At 38.0% G+C, this 22,772-nt stretch overlaps 1 protein-coding gene across 14 annotated transcripts in view; it reads left to right on the top strand.

The window, feature by feature from the left end:
• SUCLG2 (succinate-CoA ligase GDP-forming subunit beta) overlaps positions 1-22,772 on the top strand; it is a 363,845-nt gene that overhangs the window by 133,492 nt on the left and 207,581 nt on the right. For 12 of the 14 annotated variants that reach the window (XM_024123817.1, XM_055079886.1, XM_055079884.1 and 9 more), the window contains 4 exons: positions 10,428-10,527; positions 11,465-11,555; positions 15,480-15,632; positions 17,183-17,272. In XM_024123817.1, coding sequence (XP_023979585.1) covers positions 10,428-10,527; positions 11,465-11,555; positions 15,480-15,632; positions 17,183-17,272 — 434 coding nt within the window. The remainder of the gene's footprint in view (positions 1-10,427; positions 10,528-11,464; positions 11,556-15,479; positions 15,633-17,182; positions 17,273-22,772) is intronic. The other 2 variants (XM_055079887.1, XM_024123819.3) reach the window with 1 other exon arrangement.

Raw genomic sequence — 22,772 nt, forward strand, 5'->3', positions numbered from 1 at the left:
GATACCAGCTCTTGAGTATTTTACTGTGTTTTTGGGTGTAACAATTCCAAACTCAACTCAAAAAATTTTTCTTAATTTTTCCCCATGATGTGCATCCTAGAGGGTGCACATCAGCTTGTTAATTATTTAATTTCTTATTTATAACACTTGGGCTGGCTCATTCCAGTATGAATTCTTGCTCAAACCAGGCATTTAAAAAAAAAAAAAAAATGATGCAGGAAGTCCCAGAAGAGACCATCCGAGTTTGAATTCTTCAGAGATAATCAGAAAGGTTGTTCTGAAGACAGTCCAAGAAGGTAGGTCCAGGCTTTGTGGCTTTTGAAGTCAGGTATAAATCGGGTTGATGATGAGTTCTCCAATTCTGAGGGATTTAAGTGTGTTAGTCCTTATTTGGGAGTGGTTTTGAGGAGGGTGTGATGGGAGGTGAAATTTGAAGTTAGTGCTGATCTTTCAGGCTGATGAAACTGAACTGTTGAAACTGAAGTTAGTTATCTTAGATATAATTGAACTTGCACTTAAATAAATTGGAAATAATACAAGGAAGGGTAAGAGAAAAGGAGGAAGGAAGAAGGAAGGAGAGGGGAAGAAAGGAAGGATGAAAACCAAAGAAAGCTGGCATAGCAGGAAAAGGAAAAAGTAACTATTTCTCAGGCCTTCGCAACCCTCGAAAGTCAGCCAAATATAAACTCTTCCTAGTTCACTGAAATTGCATGATTTCATCCTCTAGGATGCAACCTAAAGTCCTCCCTGTGTTTAACATTCAAGCAATAGACTTAGATTTCAGACGCAATGAATGGATCAGGACAGGCAATAAAAGAGCAAGACATTGCAATTTAAAACTCAATGCAGTTTGAAAGCTACATAACAGTTTATGCTGGACCACGGTAGATTGTGTATATCATGGGAAAGTAGTTCTGAGATCTTTCATCTCCCTTGGGGTGGGTCATTCCTGGCTTCTACTTCACTCCAGAGTGTCATCCACCACTTTAGCACTTTAAAATGGAAAATGAAAACCTCCTGGTTTTCTTTTTACAGCAACATCACCAAGCCAGTGTCTGGAATTCTATATTTCTGGCATTTAGAATGGTTGCACAATTTAAGTCTGGAATATGTGTTTATTTGCAGGTTAGGAGGGGGTGGACATATATGTAACTCTTGCTATTATTAAACAAATGCTTTGTTTGAATCTCACTGACCCCTTGGGAGCTTTCACAGCCCTGTGTGAGAGTGTACCTGATTGGGGGCTTTTTAAAGACCACCGTGACAAAATTATTGGAGATCTTAAAACCACTTAGGGCAAAATAACTAAATTTAACAAAGACCATAAATGTGTTTTTTCATTTATATGCTGTTCCTGAATATAGATAAATAAACTTTTATTGAAGTAGAGGTTTTCTGAAGATCTGAAATAACAAATTTGAGTGCTGAATCCTTGGCATGCTTTACTGGTTTATTTGAAGTGATGCTATAGTGGTTTCTAATTTAAATAGGTAACTAAGACAGCCAAACATGTATAAATAGCCAAACAAGTATAAATAGAAAAGCAAAGTAGCCTTTCACCAATAGCTTACCCCTTGGTGTCTTCACTCCCCAGCTTTATCTACCTAGAAAACTCACAGCTCTTCTATTCTTTCTCCTGCCCTGCTTAACTTGACACTATTTCCCCTTCTCACTATACTTTGTTCTTGCCACTTGTGAAAGCATTCATATTTTTCAGTAATTCTTTGTTTGTATCTCTTTCCTTCAGTAGATTTTAAGCTTCTGAAAGGCAGTGACTATGACTTTTAAAAATCTTTGAATTCCTGCAGGTGCTCAAGAGATATTTTAAAAGGGCAAAACGTTTTTCTGCCGCTGTCAATCTTCTTGCATGACACTTTAGGAAGTCATGTTGTAAGATGATGAGCCATATTTCTTAAAGATGCCTTCTGGACGCCTCCTCAAGTATAGGCATCCCTGACCCCACAGATAAAACTATAAAGACTGGTACAGAAAGGAACATTTAAATATTCAAGACAAACCACTATAAATAACTGCCTATATTTATCTCACATTTTTAAAGTCTCATTTTTATTTTTTTATGACAGCACATGATAATTGCAAAATATTTGAATCAGTACTGAAAAAAGGTAATGTTCTACCCATAATACCCCTCCTTACCTCCTTAAGATAACCTCAGTTGATAATTTGGTTATTGTCCATTTAGATTTCATTATGACTATATAATGATTCACAAATGTGACTATTTTAAAATATTAATCATTCACTCACTTTAAGGCGTATAGTGTCTGTGGACATTTCCCCATGTTTATACATAAAGATATACTTAATCATGGTTGATAGATATATAGTATTGTATCATTTCATCATGTGGATATGTAAAATTTGTTTTTCCAATCCCAAATGTCCAAATGCTGATGGACATTTTGGTTGTTTTTAGTGTTTCCCTCTTATAATTACATTGCAGTGAAAATCCTTGTTTCTGTAGCTGATTTTCACAGAAGTGGGATTGCTCTACCAAAGGGTGTTCTGTGTGCATTGGACAGATGGACCTCCTAATTGTCTTAGAACATTCCAGGTTTCTTAACTGTCATGAATTTTTCAGGAGCATGGAACAGATGCCCAGTACTATTCCTTGATTTGCATTGGACTCAGGAGGCTGAGAAGGATTTTGAATGCACTCTGCAATTGGGAAATCAGGGCCTGTTAGGAGAAGGAGTCTCTGAAGAGTGGAGCTGGTTAGAAAGTTGAGGGGTTCCTGCTAAATCTCTATGAGCGAGGAAAGGGGAAGGCTGGGCAGCAGGAGCTATAGCTCTGAGGGCACAAAAGCATCAGGTTTCATTGATCCCAAGTCTCCCCTGGAAACTGTGTCCTCTGGGATAGAGACTGTGCTGAAAAGGGAAAAGCCGCCTCACTAGGGGCTCAGCCATCTGCTTGAGAAGGTCCCCGGAAAGGACCCACTTGTGAGAAGCTGGAGGATCTTTCTTGACTGGAGGAAACTGGTGGTGGTGTGGCCAGTAGACCAGGGTGGCAGAATGCGGGCAGCAAACAGCCAGTGGGCCTGATTCCAGACAGTAGTGTATGAGAGCATCTCTCAACAAGTGGAGGGCCAGATAGAGGAATTGACTTCAATAAGAGAAAATAGGGAATAGACAAGATTTCTAAACTTGAAGGTGGAAGATCTCAGAATACTAGTAATATTGCTGTGAAAGTGAAAGAAACATCTTTAAATATGAGTGTAGCCCAGCCATATATATGGTGCATACATTTTAAATTTCACAGTCTTTCCAGTTGTCCCTGAAAATAAAACTGTTGTGAGTTTATCTTCACATATCAGTTCTGGGCATTGCCACCTTTTTCTCCCCTCTTGTTCATCACTGGTTCAGATCAACAAGAGATCCCCTTATATTTCTGTATGATCATGTAGCTTCCAATTGTCTGCTACTGAAGGAGGGATATACCCTGGCCCAGGATAGGTTCTCAAGCCGCTCAGAAAAATGTAAAAAAATATTAATTCTGAACCTGCAACAGTTATGGGCTTTGCCTTCTGATTCCTTTATTATCATCTGTGGTAGTTTATACTGGGTCAGCTTGGTTAAGGTGGAGCTCCGTTTCTAAGAATCCCCTTCCTTGTATATATCAGGTTAGAGTTACCCAGATTTGGAATTTGCACAGAACTTGAAATGCAGCCATTACTCTGTGATGCAGTGGTGGGTAGATTTAGACATGCTGGCAAGAGGGTCCGACTTGTCTTTGTTCCTTTGTGCTCCGTGTCTAGCTGTTTTCCCAGCTGCTCACCTTGCTGATCAGCATGGACACAAGCCCATCATGAGATGCTTGTCAACAAGTCCCATAGCCTTCTCCACAGCTCCTGCATATGCTAGTTGGTGACTCCTCTGATCGGCTGGTTGGTGACTCCTGATCCTCCAACCGCCACTTTCACACCTTTCCTTTCTCAGCATCTCCTACAAATTCAGCTTTAATTCCTGTAATAAATCCCTTGTCCATAACTCACAGTGGTTCTGCTTCCCTCATTGAGCCCTGACTGAACACATCTTTGCCTTAAAAATCAGAGAAAAACATGATTTTTTAATAGCTAGTTTTCCTTTATCATTCTTTTCCTTCAAATAGACCACAAAATACTGTGGAAATGCTATTGATGTTCATAAAATGCTTTTCATCATCTGTGACTGTTTCCAGGATATGTTGAAGTTACAAATGTTACAGATGTTATTATTAGTAATGTATATCATTAATCCCTACTATACATAAAACAGTAGAGATTTCTGGAAATTTCTTCTTTTGAAGAAACTTGTTCTGAAAAATTCTTTTTTTCAAGTGGCTTCATTTGCAGAAGATTTGTTTAATGTCCTGTGGTTGCAGTCTTATAGTATTAGACATTTTTTAAAAATAGATTTATTTTATTTATTTATTTTTGGCTGCGGTGGGTCTTCGTTGCTGCGTGTGGGCTTTCTCTACTTGCAGTGAGCGGGGTCTCCTCTTCGTTGCGGTGCGTGGGCTTCTCATGGCAGTGGCTTCTCTTGTTGCAGAGCGTGGGCTCTATGTGCTGGGGCTTTAGGAGTTCTGGCTCACGGGCTTTAGAGCGCAGGCTCAGTAGTTGTGGCGCACGGGCTTAGCTGCTCCGCAACATGTGGGATCTTCCCCAACCAGGGCTTGAACCCATGTCCCCTGCATTGGCAGGCAGATTCTTAACCACTGCACCACCAGGGAAGCCCGTTAGACATTTTTTGATTAGCTACAGGTGCTTGAATACGATCACATTATTTTTGGCATCAGTGTCAGGAGGTTCTATCCTTAACCTTTGTTATGGAAGTACATCTTTTAGTCTAATAGGCAAAATGTAAGATCGGTTTATAAGTATTAAACTACAGAAAGAGTAAGATATTACAACTCAGTCGAGCCTTTCTGGAGGTAATTTTTATCTAGCTTTAAAATTTTTATCACCAACAAAGTGTGTATTAAAGGTTATGAAAGCAATTAATAACACCAGTGACAAAATCAGAAGAGTAGGCTAATTTATCATTATAGATTTTAATAAGGCCTATAATGTAGGATTAAATATACAGTATTTTTAAGAGTATGGCAATTTGAAAAAAGAATGATTTATCAAACTTTAATTTAGGGGTTTTTATAAGAGCTCAAAATGATTCCCTTGAAAATAAAATTGTGTTTTGTGTTAAGAAAATATTATTATCTTCTTTATAATTAATAAACTGTTCAAATGGGCATTATCATGCCCCCAACAGTATCGAAATGAAGGAATTATCTTAGATAATGTGGGATTAATTGGCTACCATATTCGTTAGGAAATTAAGATTTAAAACTTACATAAAAGCCTTATCAGTAAAGAATTTTTTAATGTGAAATAATGTCTCCCTGGATAACTTGCTATTTGTATTATAAAACCCCTGTCCTAGAGATCGTCTTATTTCCATCTTTTACTTATATTTGTAAATCACTGTTCCAGGTATGTGTAATTTAAGTCTTTGATGGGTAGCCGTTTGATGGAGAGCCAAGTATCTCCAATTCTGTTTTAGTCTAGGGATGTGACCAGTGGTGAAATGGCTTATTCTCATGTCTCATATGTTTGAAATTCTCTGTCCCAGTGTTTGTGAGCCCATGTCAGACTTGTTGAAAGTTGAAATAGTTGTTTCAGTCTCAGAAACAGTCTTTTTTCACAGCGAGCAACCTACTCACAATTTGAGGAAATAGGGGTCAGTCTGCAGGAGATATTACAGTAATGATTAAGATAGGTAATTCTCCACTTTTTAGTTTGGGTTCTGGGGTCATAATGAAAACAGGGATGTTAGCTCATTTCCTTTGGGAAGTTGCCACTTGGGTCTCTGTTATCACCCTATAAATTGTATGTTCTTTATTAAGATTCATCTTTTCATAGTATCTTTCAACTCTTTTCTTGCCTCCCCCTCCCCTTTCTCCTTGCCTTACAGTAATAGGTAAATCTGAAATACATTTTAATGTTCTCTATTAAGGATTCTATCAAACCTCATGAAAGGTGATCACTATGTTAGAAATTACACAATGCCGTTGTGCTGAAAACTGAATATTCCAATTTTGCTTGTCAGTGAATCATAGAAATCGTAGTCCCCCCCCCAAACTACAGTGTTATTGACTCAAAATAGGTGATCATGGCAGTAGTCACCTTGCTACAGTACTGGTATATAGAGTAATACATTTTGTGTTTAGAAAGTATTACACTTTGGAAGAGCACAATACTTAAAAAAAACCAGTTCAGTAATACAAATATTTGGTCACCGAACTATTTAAAAAGGATAGTTGAAAATAACTTACTCTTATTGATATTCTTGACTAACATTTTCAGACATTTGCTATGGCCCATTTGTGTTCTGGTTCTAAAGTATGTCTTGTGAACATTATTTTGCATAAATGTATTTTCAGAATTCCATCTCTGAAAAGCAAAGTGAAGTAGTTTTACAAAGCCTGCCTAATTTAAAACATTTCTTATTTATTCTATTTAGGTTATGCTTTCCTTAATGAATTTATTTATTCTTTAAGATTTAATAATGCTTCCAAGAATGTTTATTATCCAGCATGGGACTGTTGGGGAACTATAAAAATTGGTATAAAACTGTATTATTGTTGGGCTTCCCTGGTGGCGCATTGGTTGAGAGTCCGCCTGCCGATGCAGGGGACACGGGTTCGTGCCCCCCCGCGTACCGAAAAAAAAAAAAAAAACCAAAAAACTGTATTATTGTAATTATAATAACACTTGTTGTGGTAGAGAATGAGAGGAAAACAGTGAGAAAGCATTATTTTAATGCAGCTAATAGAGTGAAATAAGACCATGGCTCAGAGGGGTTTTTTTAGGCTTTCTTAATGGCTATAAATTTTGTTCTCTTAAGTGATAATGGTATTTGAAAGTCTTACATATCTATTAAGTTTATCAAATATGTCTGTATAGTGCTCTTTTCTCCTAAAATATATATGAATTATAGTAAAACTGGTTTCATCAAACCCAGTAGAAGCCTAGGCATGAGCACTGCTTATTATCAGAAACTCACCAGTAAAGGAACAGAATAAAGTGAATGTATTGCATATTTAGGCTACTGCATGTAAAAGTATCAGTTAAGAGCAGGGAATTTGGAGTTATACAGACCTGGGTTATACCAGTAATATGGTTATCAATGTATAGATGCAATCCATTTCTGTACAAAATCTACTGGAGGAGAGTCTTCCCCGCCTCTTTTTAGCTTTATATCCTAAAATACAGTTAAATCATCTTGTGTGTTCATGCAAATATGGAATTTCCTGTATGGGCTATTCTTCTGTAATTCTGTTTGGGAACAGAGAGGTAACGTTAGAAAAACAAACAGAAATTTGTACAAGTTTTTGGAGAAATCAGATCTTTAAATAAAATGGAAACTGACATTAAGTGTGAATCCACTTGGTAAATACTGAATGAAAAAACTAGTTACTGTTCAGAAGGATTTGGCCACTTAATTTTTAACACTTTGAGTAAATAGCCACCTGAGTTAAATTACTTTATGTGCGTTTCCCTCAAGATGAGACAAACTTATTTTACTTTGGGCTACTGACCTGCTGTACTGATTTAGTATTTGAGATCTAAGCAGAAGAGATGATTGTAGTGAACTTATTTTTGGCCTGGGGTGTAAGCTGCAGAAGATGTACCTAGATTTGATATAATCTTTTTCTTTCCCTTTTTCTATTTGCCCCAGTGTGTGGCTTCACAGTCTCCAACGTGGTTGTTTGGTCTACCAACTGTAGACCAAGTTGGAGTCCTTTAATACGTGATCAGTGGTGATATGAATAACTGACAACACTTCATTGAGCCTACAACTGTTTCTTTGTCTTTTTTTTTTTGCGGTACACGGGCGTCTCACTGCTGTGGCCTCTCCCGTTGCGGAGCACAGGCACCGGACGCGCAGGCTCAGTGGCCATGGCTCACGGGCCCAGCCGCTCCGCGGCACGTGGGATCTTCCCGGATCGGAGCACGAACCCGTGTCCCCTGCATCGGCAGGCGGACTCGTAACCACTGCGCCACCAGGGAAGCCCTGTTTCTTTGTCTTGATGGTTAGTGCCTAAAGCTTATCTAATCAAACCTGTGTAACACCAGTTAACATTGCCCATTTAGGTAGTCTGCATGGCTTTCAAGTTTTGCTGTTGGAAAGCTTGGAGAGGAAAGCATCTCTTTTTCTGGATGACGAGGATATGAAAAATGATAATGGCAATGGAATGCTGATTATCCTTTTTAAAGAATTTGAAGAGATCACAATTGAAAACTTAAGTAGACAGCAAAAAGTGTTTTTTCTACTTGATGTCTTCAAAAGAGAAATTGGAAATGTCTTTCTGTATTCTACTTTTTTGCTTAATTGCTGAAAATAATTATAATGATGCTGGCTATCATATTTTGACTCTTTTTTAATGCGCCAAACTTTGAGATGAGTACTTTACCTACTATTTTCATTTATTCTTCACATCATTCTAACACTATAGATTATTTTTGTTTTGACTATTTTATAGATGGACATGTTACTTTTACCTTTCTGAATCTCATTCTCCTCTTCTCTATAAATAAAGGGATATGCAGAGTTGGAGATTTTAACTAAGTCTGTTTTTCTTCAAAGTTCTTGATCTTAATACTACTCCTACATGCGATAGCCTAAATATGCAATAAATTCATTTTACTTTGTTCGATTCCTGTTGAGTTTCTGATAATGAGCGGTCACCATAGCTTGTCTTCTACTCAGTTTGATGGGAACTAGTTTATTTTAAGACATCATTTGACTGATGTTGTTATGGTTCATATCCTGGGCAGAAACTAAGAGGGCAGCAAAGAAGGAACTATGTATACTTCTGAGAGAAGGTAAACCCTGGTTTTCTGAGTGTGCGCAAATATAGAAGGGAAGACCAACCAATAAGACAATGAGCCTTAATAATCTGATTATATCAGCTAGAGTGACTGTCTAACCCAGTGCCTTCATGGTGTCACATCCTTCCGTAGCGCCCCATTGCCTTCATGATAAAACCTGTGGCTCCTTTTCTTTGAACCTTTGCCTGCTTGCCTACAAGTAACAACAATGATGGTAGTAATAGTTGAAATAACCAACAGTTATGGACCTTACATGAGTGTTTGCAGATTCCAACAATTTTTACCATCTCAACCCGAATGGAAATAATCCTTTTGGTTCCTCACAATATACAAAGGTAATAAATGTACTGACTGATCATGACAATACTCTTTCATTAGTGAGTTTTTAGGATTTGGGGATATTTGCATATATTTTCTAATTTAATTCTTAAAACAACCCTCAACATTGTTTCATAATTGAGTAAACTGAGTCTTAGAGACATTAAGTAACTTGCCCAGTATCACACAGCTGGGCAAGGGATGAAGTCTTGATTAAAACGTGGGTCTGTGATTCTAAACCTGGTGTGCTGAACCAGAAAACCGTTAGAGCCGTATCAGAGATTATCTGGCTTAATCCTCTAGTTTCAAACAAAACTGGATCACAAACAGAGAATGCCAAGCTGTGGCCTGAAGTTGTGTACTCTTTGATTTATTGAACGCATTTGATTTGGGGGCTGACTTTTTTTTCATTTTTTTTTTGTTTTTGTTGGTTGGGTAGGGGAGCGTTCCTGTTGGCTGAGGGCGCCTTCTCTATCACTGGCTGCTTCACACATCCAGCTTTCCCACCAGTCCTGTAAAGATATTTGAGTTTATGACTTTGGTCTCAAAGGTCAAGCGCAAACAGCTCACTCTTTCCTTGAGTGTTTTGAGAAACAAAGATTCCACAACCACTTTCCTCTGGGATGTTCTGTTACTCTGCCAACATTGAAAAAATACTGCTTACTTTTAGTTTTAATCCATTTCCTCCTCCCTTGCCCAGCTCCACTGATACATAGAACAACTGCTCAGAAAACCGTTGATTTCCAAGAATACAGTTCTTCAATACTCCCTTTGCATCTTGTCTTTAATCAACCTTTCCCCCACGTAAACCAGCCTTCCCTTTGACATCTCACATGGCTGACGGGTAGTTAACTCCTCTGATTGGCAGATTGGTGTCTCTGCCACATGGAAGTGTCTTTACACAGTAAAATTAATACTTCCAGCCTGTATTTATTTAGCATCTTCTGACACTCAGAAGAGCCAGGGAACACATGCCTTGCTCTCCCTTGGGATGGTTGAGTATTAGATTAAACTTGCAGGAAATATTTGAATGTCCTCAATAAACAGACTTTGTATTTAGGCACATTAATGTTTTTTGAAGTTCTTTATTGCCTTCATTTTCAAAGTCGGTTTGAGAGAGCTTTTACCAGTCACTTTTGGAAGTTATGTCATTACCACTTCCCTTGTTGCTTAAAAAAAAAGAATTGTAAATCAACTACTAACTCTGGATTTTCTTTTGCAGATGCAAAAGAAATTGTTTTAAAAGCCCAGATCTTAGCTGGAGGAAGAGGAAAAGGTGTCTTCAGTAGCGGTTTGAAAGGAGGCGTTCATTTAACAAAAGAGTAAGCCAGGAGGTTTTAATTCCTTGTCTTTGGGCCAAGCAGTTATGGAAGATCCGGCTCATGGCTGAAAGGAGCACTGAGAAAGAGGGTTGGGGTGGGAGTAGGAGCAGGAGGTAGCACATAAGGAAATAAATTACAGGTAGAGGGCTCTGGCAATGCCTTCGTTTTCCTTCTCCTCCCATAAAAGGATTTTTGTTCACTAATTGGTGAAAACTTGACACTCCTCCTGTTCTAGACAATCAGTGATTCATCATGTTTGATATGGTACCACTTACAAATTAAATGCTGCTTCTGTAATGCCAGTCTCCTACTCAAGAACCTGCGGTGGCTTCCCATTACCAGTGGCATCATTGGTCCCTCCTGTCTGATAGTCTAATTCTTCCTTTATCTGAACCTGTCTGATTAACTTTATGTCCTATGTCTCCACACACTGAACACTTTCCTCTCCTCTCCTGTCACATACCTTTCATGGTTTACTTTGATCCTTCCCCTTCCCTTTATCCCCATCTTTGGTCTCACTTCCCCCATTGCCCACTATCCAGTATTTGTTATTCAGCTCTTATCTTAGTCTGCTATGCATTTCAGCATTGTGTCTCTACTATGACCGTAACTTGTTTGGGGGGAGAGGATAGCAAATGTAAGCAAGCTTCTTTTTGTTTCCCTTCTCTCCCCTCCCTTCCCATCCCCCCCTTTCCCTCCTACTGTTTCATTCATTCATTCATTCATATATATTTTGCACTCAGTGAGCCTCTGGTACAGTGCTAGGCACTAGTGTATGAGCAGAAAGCGCCATGGATTCTATGAAGGTGGAGGTGGGCCCTGGGCAGGGTGGACTTGGGGATATAATACGGACTCTGCTTTAAAATGATATTCAACAGAGACATTGACTTTCTTTTCTTTCTTCTCTCTCTCTCTTTTTTTTCCTCCTCTCTCTTAGTCCTAAAGTGGTGGGACAGCTGGCGAAACAGATGATTGGGTATAATCTAGCAACAAAACAAACTCCAAAAGGAGGTGTGAAAGTTAACAAGGTAATGTGAATGCTTTTGGTCATTTTCTGTGTATGTGTTAAAAAAAAAAAGAAAATTTTCAATTTTGACAGAATCAAATGAAGCAGTGCACTTTGGCAACGTGCCATTTTATTTTTTAAACCTCACATAGTTAGTTCTGTGTGTGATGTAACTTCAAGGAGAAATAAAAAGGATTCTAAAGTAGTACTAGTGTTTATTATCATCAGCATTTAGTAGAGATGGGTAGTGATTGAAATAATACCTTTTTCTTTCAGAACACAGGCACGATTCTGTTTAAAGCTGAAAGACCTTGGCATAACAGCTCCTAGACTCAGTGACAGACATTCTCTGCTCCCTCACAGCCCCACCCTTATCCTCAGTATATCAGAATTACTGTACCCGTTACAGTTGTTTTTCTTTGTGCCCCTATAACTTACTTTAAGACTGTTACCATTTTGACCCACTGTTCTCACTGAGAGTATGTTGTATTAGTGAGGTCTCTTGGGACAGCCAAGTGTGTATAGGGCACGTACGTGTATACACACACAGAGAAAATAAAGCCGAGAGCAAAGTGGCCTGCCTGAGCCATGCAATTGTGAGTGGCAGAGCTGAGGCCAGAGCCTAACTTACCATGAGAGCGTCTGTCTTGGTCCCAAAAAGGACACTGAGCTGGAGGGAGATGGGGATACTGGAGGGTCATTAGCTCCTTCCCTCTAAGAACACAGAGCCTTTCTAAGTGTCGAGGAAGCCCACAAACAAGACTGGTTCTGGTTATTTTCCTTTCCCACTGCCTTGCAGGTAGATGCAAGAACTGTTTACATCTTAAAGTGGTTTTTTGAATTTATTTTTGTTCAGCCCAGCGTGGTACTTTTTTTCTCCTTTTTAAACTGGTTATGAGCCTTTACCTGTGTAACGTCTTCAAAATTTGTCCCCAGAGGATATGATTAGTAGTTTTGTTTGTAGGAATTTTTTGCTTTATATGGACACATGGGGTTTTAGATTAGAGTTTGTGATACCTTTAAAAAGCATATAAAAATACACAAAAGAAGATTCACACTATATAGATATGCATAAAATCAGTTTTGTAGATCGGTTCATGAAATACTAGAGATAAGTGCATTCTTGTGAATTGAGTCATTGCCAGGAAGCTACCAGAGTGATTTATTTTTAAGTGTTTTTTTTTCCTGATTGCAAAAGGGATTAACGTATGTAAAAAAATTCCAATAATACAGAAATATAAAAATTAGAAAAGTAAAATTTCCCTCTATTCTCACCCCTTAATTGCCATGCTTTGTTTCTGTCCTTTTTCTCTGTAAAATGTGTATTACCACATTTTGTAACAGTATTATTATATACAACTTTAAGGAACATGCATTTTTAATTTATGGAATCTTCAACATCAATCAGAAGTTCCCAGATTGGAGAAACTTTAGATTTCTAACTTTGTTCAAGAAGCTATTTAAGCACATTACATACATCGATTCACATTGGGTTTTTTTTTCCTAAGTCTGTGTTTGTAGTGTGTTCCCTGGGATAGTAATAGGGGAGGTGAGACAGTGCTACTCATCATGTGCTCCGTGAGTCAGTACCCGTACTGGTTACTGTTTCGCAAAAAGATTAAGTTAAAAAACTGAGTACACTGTTATCCTATCTAATCGCTGTCCTGTTAACACATAGTTTGTACGCTGGCTCTCATCCACAGACTACAATTTGAGTAGCATGATATATAAAAAACAAAACAAACTGAACAAACAACAAAAAAATGAAAAACAGGTTCATTGGTCAAATAGGGTAAAGTATGTTAAAAAGCTTTCCATACCGGAAGACTCCAGGAAAAGGCTGTGTTGACGATACTGTTTGTGTCAGTCACAGATGAAGATTGTTGAAATGTATCTAACTGAACTTCTCATGGCATGAGTGTTGATGGAGTCCATTTAGATTCTCTCTGTAACAATCCCTAAAGTATTTTAATATCGTGGCTCATATGAAGGGCATCTTAATGTCAAAAAACTGGTCTGTATATAAAAATTTCTTGAATTATCTATTGATAATCATCATTTTCCTGAGAATGTTTTTTTGAAGAGTGATGGGTTGTTTCTACCAAGCAGGAGCTGTTTGAGGCAGCAGCTGGTCTTTACAAATAGAAATTTGATGGAATGCAGAGCATATCTGTCAACACTTTAGAAGATTAAGAATAGGACTCTTGGATGACACTTATCCTAAAACGTTATAACGTTGTATTGCTTGTCAGAATAACTACTGAAAGTTATTAAATCTGGCTCACTAGACTAGCTCTGTATTAGAAAGTCACTTGAAATCAGAATGGTTCTATGAAAATCTTAACACCGTGTGCCAAGAAATATTTCTTACAAACTCATGAGCTACCATTTATGATAGAAGAATCACTATGAAACCCCCTATAAGGTACTTTATTTTTAACCAGTCATAAATTCCATAAAGGTGTGAAAAGAAGGAGTTCTGTATTCATTACATTATAGCTTTCTAGGTCATCATATATTTATTGCATTTCATGTGACTTAAAAATTAATGCTTTTGTGGCTTCTGGGTAGCCAAAATCTAACGTTACTTAATCAGTAACATTTTTTTGTGAAACGTATTATTGAACTTTTAGGAAAAGCAATGTATGTGATTTTATTATTTTCACTTCTAGTACTGATTTTTCATGGATATTCTTATTTTCTTTTAAAAAGCATCCAAGACATCTGTTACTATTTTTGTTGGGAGTGTTGGTACCGCCTCTCTCTCCAAGGAAATTTTAAATATGAACAATCTAAAACTTAGCCATTTTACCTTTATATACCTTGACCACAGGGATACTAAAACAATGGAGCAAAGCTATACGTACAGAAATAATCACTGAGGCAGCATTTTAGAAACATGAGTCCACATAAATTGTCATCAGGGACCTTGTCAAATAAATATGGACATATAAGTACTGTGTAGTCACAATGAAGAGAGAAGACCTTGTACAATCCAAGTTGTAGTATTAAGATTAAGAACAAAAAGGAAGAAAGAAAGGCATTCAAGCGTGTGTAATATGCATCTGTGTGCAGGATGATTCCATGCCTAATGCTTGCAGACGCCTAGGGAAGAGGTAAACGTTAGTAGTGGTTTTTCCTGGCAGGGTTGCTTCGTGCCTCTGTCGAGGTCGTGCAGAGCAAAAGGACACCTGTCTGGCACATGCGTGGAGAAAGAAATCCTTCCATCTGATTTGCCTCTGCCCACTCATGGTCCTGGAATATGACCACATCCTCATAGAGGAAGGGATGACTTTTTCTGATTATCACAAAGGTTCCCTATGGACTCGTGATCACTCTGACTACTGGGTCCCAAGGGGTGTGTATATGCAGCAGGGAGCTGCTTTCACTGTCTCCTCTGTATACTTTTAGTATTGTTTGCATTATTTTCAAACAAGCAAATATTATGTTTGTAATTTAAAAGAAAGTATAAATTGAAATAAAAATACAGTGATCCAAGAGACAGAAGTATTCAAACATAGGAAGCATCAGACATACCATAAAAAGAATCCTTCTTTGGCAACCAAACTTGGTTTTCCACCAGTGCAATCTGAGAAAAATCAGTGTAGTAATATATATGTACTGTTAATGTCTCAAATTAAAATAACAGCTGCTTCCCTGGAGTTTTTCTTGAGTGTCAGGGTTTCCGAAGGAAGAAGAAAAAGAAGATTAAAGTGGGAAGGTTCCTTGAGGCAAACCGAATACCTGTCACTTGAACCAAGTTATCAGGATCAATTAAGGAGGTGAAAATGGGCATTGTGCGCCACAAGAGCAGCGCTCTCAAATCTCAGTGGGTTTAAAGACCCTGAAAATGAAGCTGTTTGATTTGTGTAGCAAGTTTGTATAGATTTCCAAGTGGAAATCAGCTCGATGCTGACTTAATTTGACTTTCCCACTAATGTGGTAGGTGATGGTTGCTGAAGCCTTGGACATTTCTAGGGAAACCTACTTGGCCATTCTGATGGACCGGTCCTGCAATGGCCCTGTGCTGGTGGGCAGCCCTCAGGGGGGCGTTGACATTGAAGAGGTGGCAGCTTCGAATCCAGAACTTATTTTTAAGGTATGTTTAGATTCCTGACTATGCTCTGTTCATTGATTGTTGCTCTACAACCTGTTAAAAGATTTAGTGTGGAGTCTGAGCCAGGTAGACTGTTCCTGGGATTTAAGGCATGAAGATATTGAGTCCTTTTTCTTACTGGGTGTCCAGTTGAAGGTTGGGTAGGTCCAAAGTATGTGCTTTTCAAGGTCTTTTTCTTTGCTTTTCCTCTCCCTTTGTTTTTTCCTCCTTCTTGCCTTTTCTTTCCCCCTCATTTCTTTCCATCCAACTTGCCCCAAGAATTAACCAATGGAAGATGACTGTGATATTTCCATTTCCTCTTGGTTAACTCTACCCCATTTAACAGTATATATGACCCAGAAATTCTCTCCTAGGAAATCAGATGTGAACTAGAGACTGCCTTGATGTCTTTCAGTACTGGTAATGAATCCTTCTAACGCCCAGATTCTATCAGTTTGTTTCAATTCATTGAATCTTGTGTGTGGGTTTTTGTTTTGTTTTTGATATTAGGATGAGTTTCTAGACAAAGAGACCTGAGGTCAAATCCTAACTAGCCAGTACATTTCTCAGTGTCTCTAAGCCTCATTTTTTGAATGAGTAAAATGAAAATGGGGGTAATTCCCACCCCGTAGAATTGTGAGGATTAAATGAGGTGATGTATATAAAGTGCTTATCAACCTACCTCAACTATAAGAAGAAAAACCTAGGGTCTTTAGAACTATAATCCCAGCTTTTAATTCTGAGTTCTTAGTGTCAAAAAGAAATCACAAAAAAAATTTTTAGCAGAAACGTTCATTATTCCTTTTAGAAAGTGATTTTTTTTCCCTCCTAAAAGCAAGGATTTTATTTCTTGAAACTCTTCATTTATATAAGGTAGTAATACTTTGGAGATTGGTTTTAAAATATTTTCACCAATGTTACATATTTAAGTTAACTACTTTGGAAGTTAAATTGAGACTTTACATGCTGGCTTACCAATAATACCTACCCGTTTTTTGAAATTAACATGATTTAAAACAAGCCATTCCATTTGTTAAGAGAATACATGAAATAATATATATGAACAGCACTCAGTATCTTGGAGGGAATGGCCCTTTGTAGAGCTAGGGTATTATTAATAATTATCATCATCAATAGAGTGTTTAAATCGTAAGGTAATATTTAACCTGTATAAGACAAGCTCTAAACTTAACAGCAGTATTAGGCAGGAAAAACTTACTTTGGAAGCCTTCCAAAAAATGTCATAGAAGTTAACTGCCTAAATATTCGTCACTGCCATCTGTATAGTAATTAAAAGTGAAAACTGGCCTCCGATTGTCTTGTCAGCATGCCACCCTGAAGAATTATATGGTTTTCGGAAAGGCTGTTTTATAGATGGTCTGCTAATTAAAATATACCCTATAGGCAGCTGTGGTGGCCCAGCTCAGAGATCTCTGGAAAGGTGCCACACTTTAATTACTCATTTGCAAATAAATACTAAGTATTTTCTTTTGGGGTTATAAATCTTTTTGTTTGACTGTCTGAATTTTGCTCATTTGATTCATTTTTATTAGGAGCAAATTGACATTATTGAAGGGATAAAGGACAGCCAAGCTCAGCGGATGGCCGAAAATCTAGGCTTCTTTGGGCCTTTGAAAAACCAGGTACCTGAGCAATTGGAGGCCGGTGTGTCTGACTTGTTTCAGAAAATGTTTGGGAACTTGCTAATTGCCTCTAATGTTTGTGATTATCAGGAAATAGGGTAATTTATTGTTTTCTTTTTTTTCCTCTAGTTGTTTATAATGAAAAAATATTTACCTGGTGTTCCAAAGAGGATGTTTATGACATGTGTGTTTATATAGATATATCAGTATATATGTGTGTGAGATTGTGTCGCCTGCAGACACATGCACTTTGTTATGTACGTTGGTCTCTGTCTTTTTGGTAGCATTGCAGCTCCAGCGCTTGAATTTTAAGAGGCAGTATAGTGGTTAGAAGCACAGGCTGTAGAGTCAGGCAGTCCTGAGTTTGAATCCTGTACTGCTACCCAGTACATGTGTGATTCAGACCATCTGAACGTCACTTTCATCATCTGTAAAATGGGGTGGTGAAATCCTAACTGAGAGGGTTATCATGAGGATTGAGTAACCTGATGTGTGAAAGTGCATATTCAGTACTCCAGAAAGGTCAGTTATTATTGTTATTAATAACATACATTACTTAACTAATTGCTATTCTTTAATAGCTAATGGGCATTTGAGATGACTGTTAATGGCACAGAGGTGATATTTCACTGAAAACAGCTTAAATTATGTCAATTTAGTAATTATATCCCTTGGTTTCAAAGACAGAAAAATCACCCTCTGAGCTATTAAGGGAGAGAGTCTGTCTGGAGCATCACAGTCCTGCACTGCCCTTGGTCCTGCCCATAGAGCCTGATGTTATGTCTATGTAGGCAAGCTTCCTTATCTCACAATTAAATCAGAAGAATTTACTGGCTATTGTTTTCCTCTTCCATTACTAAGAGGAGCCACCTTGATAACCCTTCATCCTCTGTGTGCATGCGTATTTGTGTGTGTGTGTGTGTGTGTGTGTGTTGTCCTAGAGCTCTAGAATTGTTATAGTTTCCTTTAATTTAGTTGGGCAGCGTTCCTCCAGTAAAACAGTCAGTTGTGCACTCTTTTTTTCCCTGCCTTTACTTTTTCTTTTGATTGATTCTATCTCTAGAAGTTTAAAGGGTAACAATAGGGCAAGTCATAGAAGGGTGAAGCAGAATAAGACTTTAAAATATATTTGTTTCAATTAGAGAGAACAGCACTTACTTGAAGACTGGGGAAAAGGCTCCAGTGGAAAGCTAAAGGTTCAAAATGGTAGCAGGAAACAGGATCATCGGGGACTAAACGTTGGTTGGAAATAGAAAGGGCCAGGCTTCAGTGGACAGTTAGAGGAATTAATTGTCATTTCCGAGACTGGCAAAGAGACGCCAGGTTAGTGACTTGCTGAAAGAGAGATAATGGAGGATTTGTGGGTAAGGGCTGCAGTGGTTGGTTTCACTTCCTGAGTATGAGGCTACTAATTATATTAGCTGATCATTTGAGATTTATTTAATGGCTTCTTGTGTATGGGTGGTGGTCACGGAGAGCCACTCTCCATGTAGTCACTGTGTTCTAGCCACACTGTCCTACAGTCAGTTCCAGAATGTGCTCAGTAACCCTGTTTACATCCTCTATACCCCTTTGCACATCTGTATTTCTCTTGGACATTTGCAGTCACCTTTGCTGGATTCTCATCCGCACCACAGCAGGGACTTGGTGAATCTTGCTTACTACTGTGTTGCCAACAAAGTGCTTGGCAAATATATTAGATGCCCAAGAAACATCTATCATATGCGTGAATAACACATCTAGTATGTCCACTTGGAAGAGATTCCGAGGGAGTCAGGGATGGGTAGCTGTAAGTGACAAGAGAATAAATTTGGAGTGGTTAAAATCTGCTGACCACATGGCTTGAAAACTCAGGAGGTAAACATAACAGAGTTCTAGAGAAGGCAATAATAGTATTATGTACACCATCAGTCCCTCCCCCCAACATGATGTAAGAGACAATTAAGTTATTTATAGCTCTTAAATGACTGAATCATGTTTTCCCAGTACCCTAAACACTCTAGGTTTTAAGTGAGTTATCTATGGAAGGAAGATGAACATGCAAGTTCTCAGGGGTCATTAGTAGCTCTATTGTCATTATATTTTTGACTTAATATACTGAGGAAAGTAAAGAAGTGTTTTAAATCAGTTTTTTTTTCCCTTTTTTCATTGTTGTCTCTGTGAAAGGCTTTGAATCTTCATTTGCTCAGCAAAGTTGGACCAAGGTCATCTGCTGAACCCTGGTGAACAGAGATGATAACTAGCCATTGTTTCCTAGGGGCTCAGAGGGCAGTGGTCGGCCTTCTGACAGTGAACACAGGAGGTGGGGGTGTGAAGGAGAGAGAGAGAGATCTCAGCTGTAGTTGTGTCCAGATTTGTTCATCTGGGGCCCCCCGTTTATATTTGTACAGTAGAACGTGGAACGCATTGGCGTAGCAGCGCGGGGAACTTTTGGAGCTGTAGATTTAGGGATCTCTGCTTTACAGTGCGTCCTCCGGTCATGGGGCTCAGTGTACTGTGAGCAGAGGAGCCACCTCTGAGAAGAGAACATTTATTTAAATGATCAGCATTTATTTAAATGATTTAAATGATTAAATTAAAAGATCAGGTGATCTTTTGATAAAGAAACGGTATCTTAGAGGCCCCTCGACTCAATGTGACTTTGAAAGTTACTTGATTTTCGTTTAGGATGTGGTTTGGGCCTTTGGAGGTGCCTCACTCATGGATAAATGACATATAAAATGATTCTCTTATAAAATTATTAATATCTTTCCTGTGACTCATGCCTGTTGTCTCTAAAATGTGATGTATTAATGTTAGGTTTAACCAAAAATAAACATCACCTTGCGTAAAAACCTACCAAGTATCTGTTCCTGGTGAAAATACATTTCAGCAAGAGCTGACTAAAAAGACTGAAGCCTTGGGAAAACTGAATATGACTAAAATCTGCAAGTTCCTCAAGCATGTCTTAATTATCATCTATACTATTCCTTTCTAAAAATATAGTCACCATGAATTGGCAGCATGCGCCTCCAGGTTTTAAGCTGATGAAAATACCCAATAAACCAAGTTAATACAAGCTCATTAACCCTTCTGGGTGTGGTTTGTACCTCTGGCTACCTTTAAGAACCGTATATGAATGTTGATGATATTAATTCCTAGAGTGCAAGAGAAGTTTTTCAAATTTTTTTTAACCTGTTAAAACATTTTTGAAGACATTGGTAAATTTGTCAGGGTTTCATGCATATGGCCCTTAGGATATTTGATGTTAGGCATTTAATTTTTTTGATTGCTTAACAAATAACCTTAAAATAACATTAATTGTGGCAAAAAAGAAAGAAAACAAATATTCTGTACAGCATGGTTACTGAGGAAGTAGGTGGCAGTGGCAAGCTGGCTCACTGCACATTTACTAGCAGGATGTTTTCTTTGACTGTGTTTAATCTGTTTTTTAAATTTGAACACATTTAGAAAGCACGGGAGCCAACTCAACTTGCCACAGGCCTTGCCATTTCCTGTTATTACACCTGGGCAGACTGACGACGCTTTGCCTGGAGAGGCGTTGTAGTCATTTGGTGTATAGCCTCTGGAATAAGGCACGTTCTGTCTCCAAGCCAGGCGGAATCTCCCTTGTGGATATTACAACACAGATTTTATAACATATACCACTTGTAGGTCTTACAGCATAGATCTAGTCATGCTTCAAAAAATGTTTATGGTCCGCCTTTACACAACAATAAACAATTGTAATAACGAATGCCCCCCAAGTGCTGTGTCAATGTATAACTACAATGGCAGTAGCACGAGAAAATTCAGGCTTTATGCTAAGCTAGGTTAATATAAGCTTTAGAAGTTTTAAAGCAACCCAGGTGTTCATAGACAAATAAATGGGCAAAAAAAATGTAGTATATACATACAATGGAAGGTTGTTCAGCCTCGAAACAAAGCGAGATCCTGACGCATGCTGCAGTGTGGATGAGCCTTGAGGACATTTTGCTAAGTGAAATTAGCCACTCACCAAAAGACAAAATATGTATCATTCCATTTATATGCGCTATCTAGAGTAGTCAAAGACTGGTTGTTAGGGACTGGGGGAGGGGAGAATGGGAAGTTGACGTTTAATGGGTATGGAGTTTCCGATTTCAGGATTCTGAAAAAGTTCTGGAGCTTGGTTGTACAACATTGTGAGTGTACTTGACCCTGATGAACTATACACTTAAAAATGGTTGAGTTTGTGAATTTTATGTTATGTGTATTAAAAAAAAGTTTTAAAGTAGCTGGGATAAGATCTTATATATATATATATGCACACAGAAGTTATTTCTATTATGCAGTGTCTCCTTATTGTTAAATTAATGATTATTTCAACCATTATTTATTGTGTTGACTCTGCACAGAGGCTGAATAACTGTAGTGGATGCCATGGTGCCCGGGGTAGACATCATGCCTCTCTTATGCAGCTCACATCGCACGCTCATATTGATAACCTGGAAAATCCCTAAAAATACAAAAAGTATTCAGCAGTGAGTCACTTATCTGCTCTACACTGTAACTCAAATAAAATCTGTTTGCATTTATAAAAATATAGTAAACATTAAGTAAAGAAAATCTTTTAAAGTTTTTGAAAAAATAATGGTAGAATTGTGAGGGTGGGACCAGCCTTTTCCAAGTCCAGCACAAAACCAGAAGCCAAGAATTACATTATTATTATCAAATTTCCATGCAGCAGAAGTAACAAAAACATGGGCAAATGATAAATGTTAAAGGGCAAAAATATTTGCAATTTCTATGAGATTAAGAGCTAAATTCCTTCATGTAGAAACGCCTCATATAAATTAAAATGAGAAATACTAAAATCTCAACAGAAGAATCGGCAAAATTCACAGCAGAGGAAATAGAGATGCTTCAATATCATAGAGAAATGCTCAGATTCATTCACAGTAAGAGCGATTCAAATTAAAACCATATATGAGGTACCCATTTTTACCTAGCGTTCTGAAGGATCCAGATAGCTGATGGTTGTGAGTAGAAAAACAACCTCTATGATGCTGGTTTGTAGAAGGGGACATTAGTGAAAGCTTTTACCAAGAACAATTTAATAAAATCTTTTATTATGTAAAATGCCCACCCATTTTTGCTCCACTCCAGGGAATATATCCTACAGATGTTTAATCATATGTACGATATATATGTACAGATATAGGTAAGGCAGCATTTGAAGTAATGTCAAACTCCTGGAAACCAAATGACCATTATTTAAGAGACAGGTTAAATGAATTATGATACATCCATACAGTAAAATATCATGCAGCCATTTACAAGTTTGCTCTCTGTGTTGCTGATGAAGGCCCTCTGAAACCTATTAATAAAGAAACAAGGTATAGAACCAAGTTGGGTTTCTTAAAAACGATGAATGCAGAGTATGCATACTTGCATATGCATAGCTGTATCTCTTTTTTTTTTTTTTTTTTTTTTTTTTTGGTACGCAGGCCTCTCACTGCTGTGGCCTCTCCCCTTTGGG

The sequence above is a fragment of the Physeter macrocephalus genome, chromosome 18 (assembly GCF_002837175.3).
Source record: "Physeter macrocephalus isolate SW-GA chromosome 18, ASM283717v5, whole genome shotgun sequence".
Classification (NCBI taxonomy): Eukaryota; Metazoa; Chordata; class Mammalia; order Artiodactyla; family Physeteridae; genus Physeter; species Physeter macrocephalus.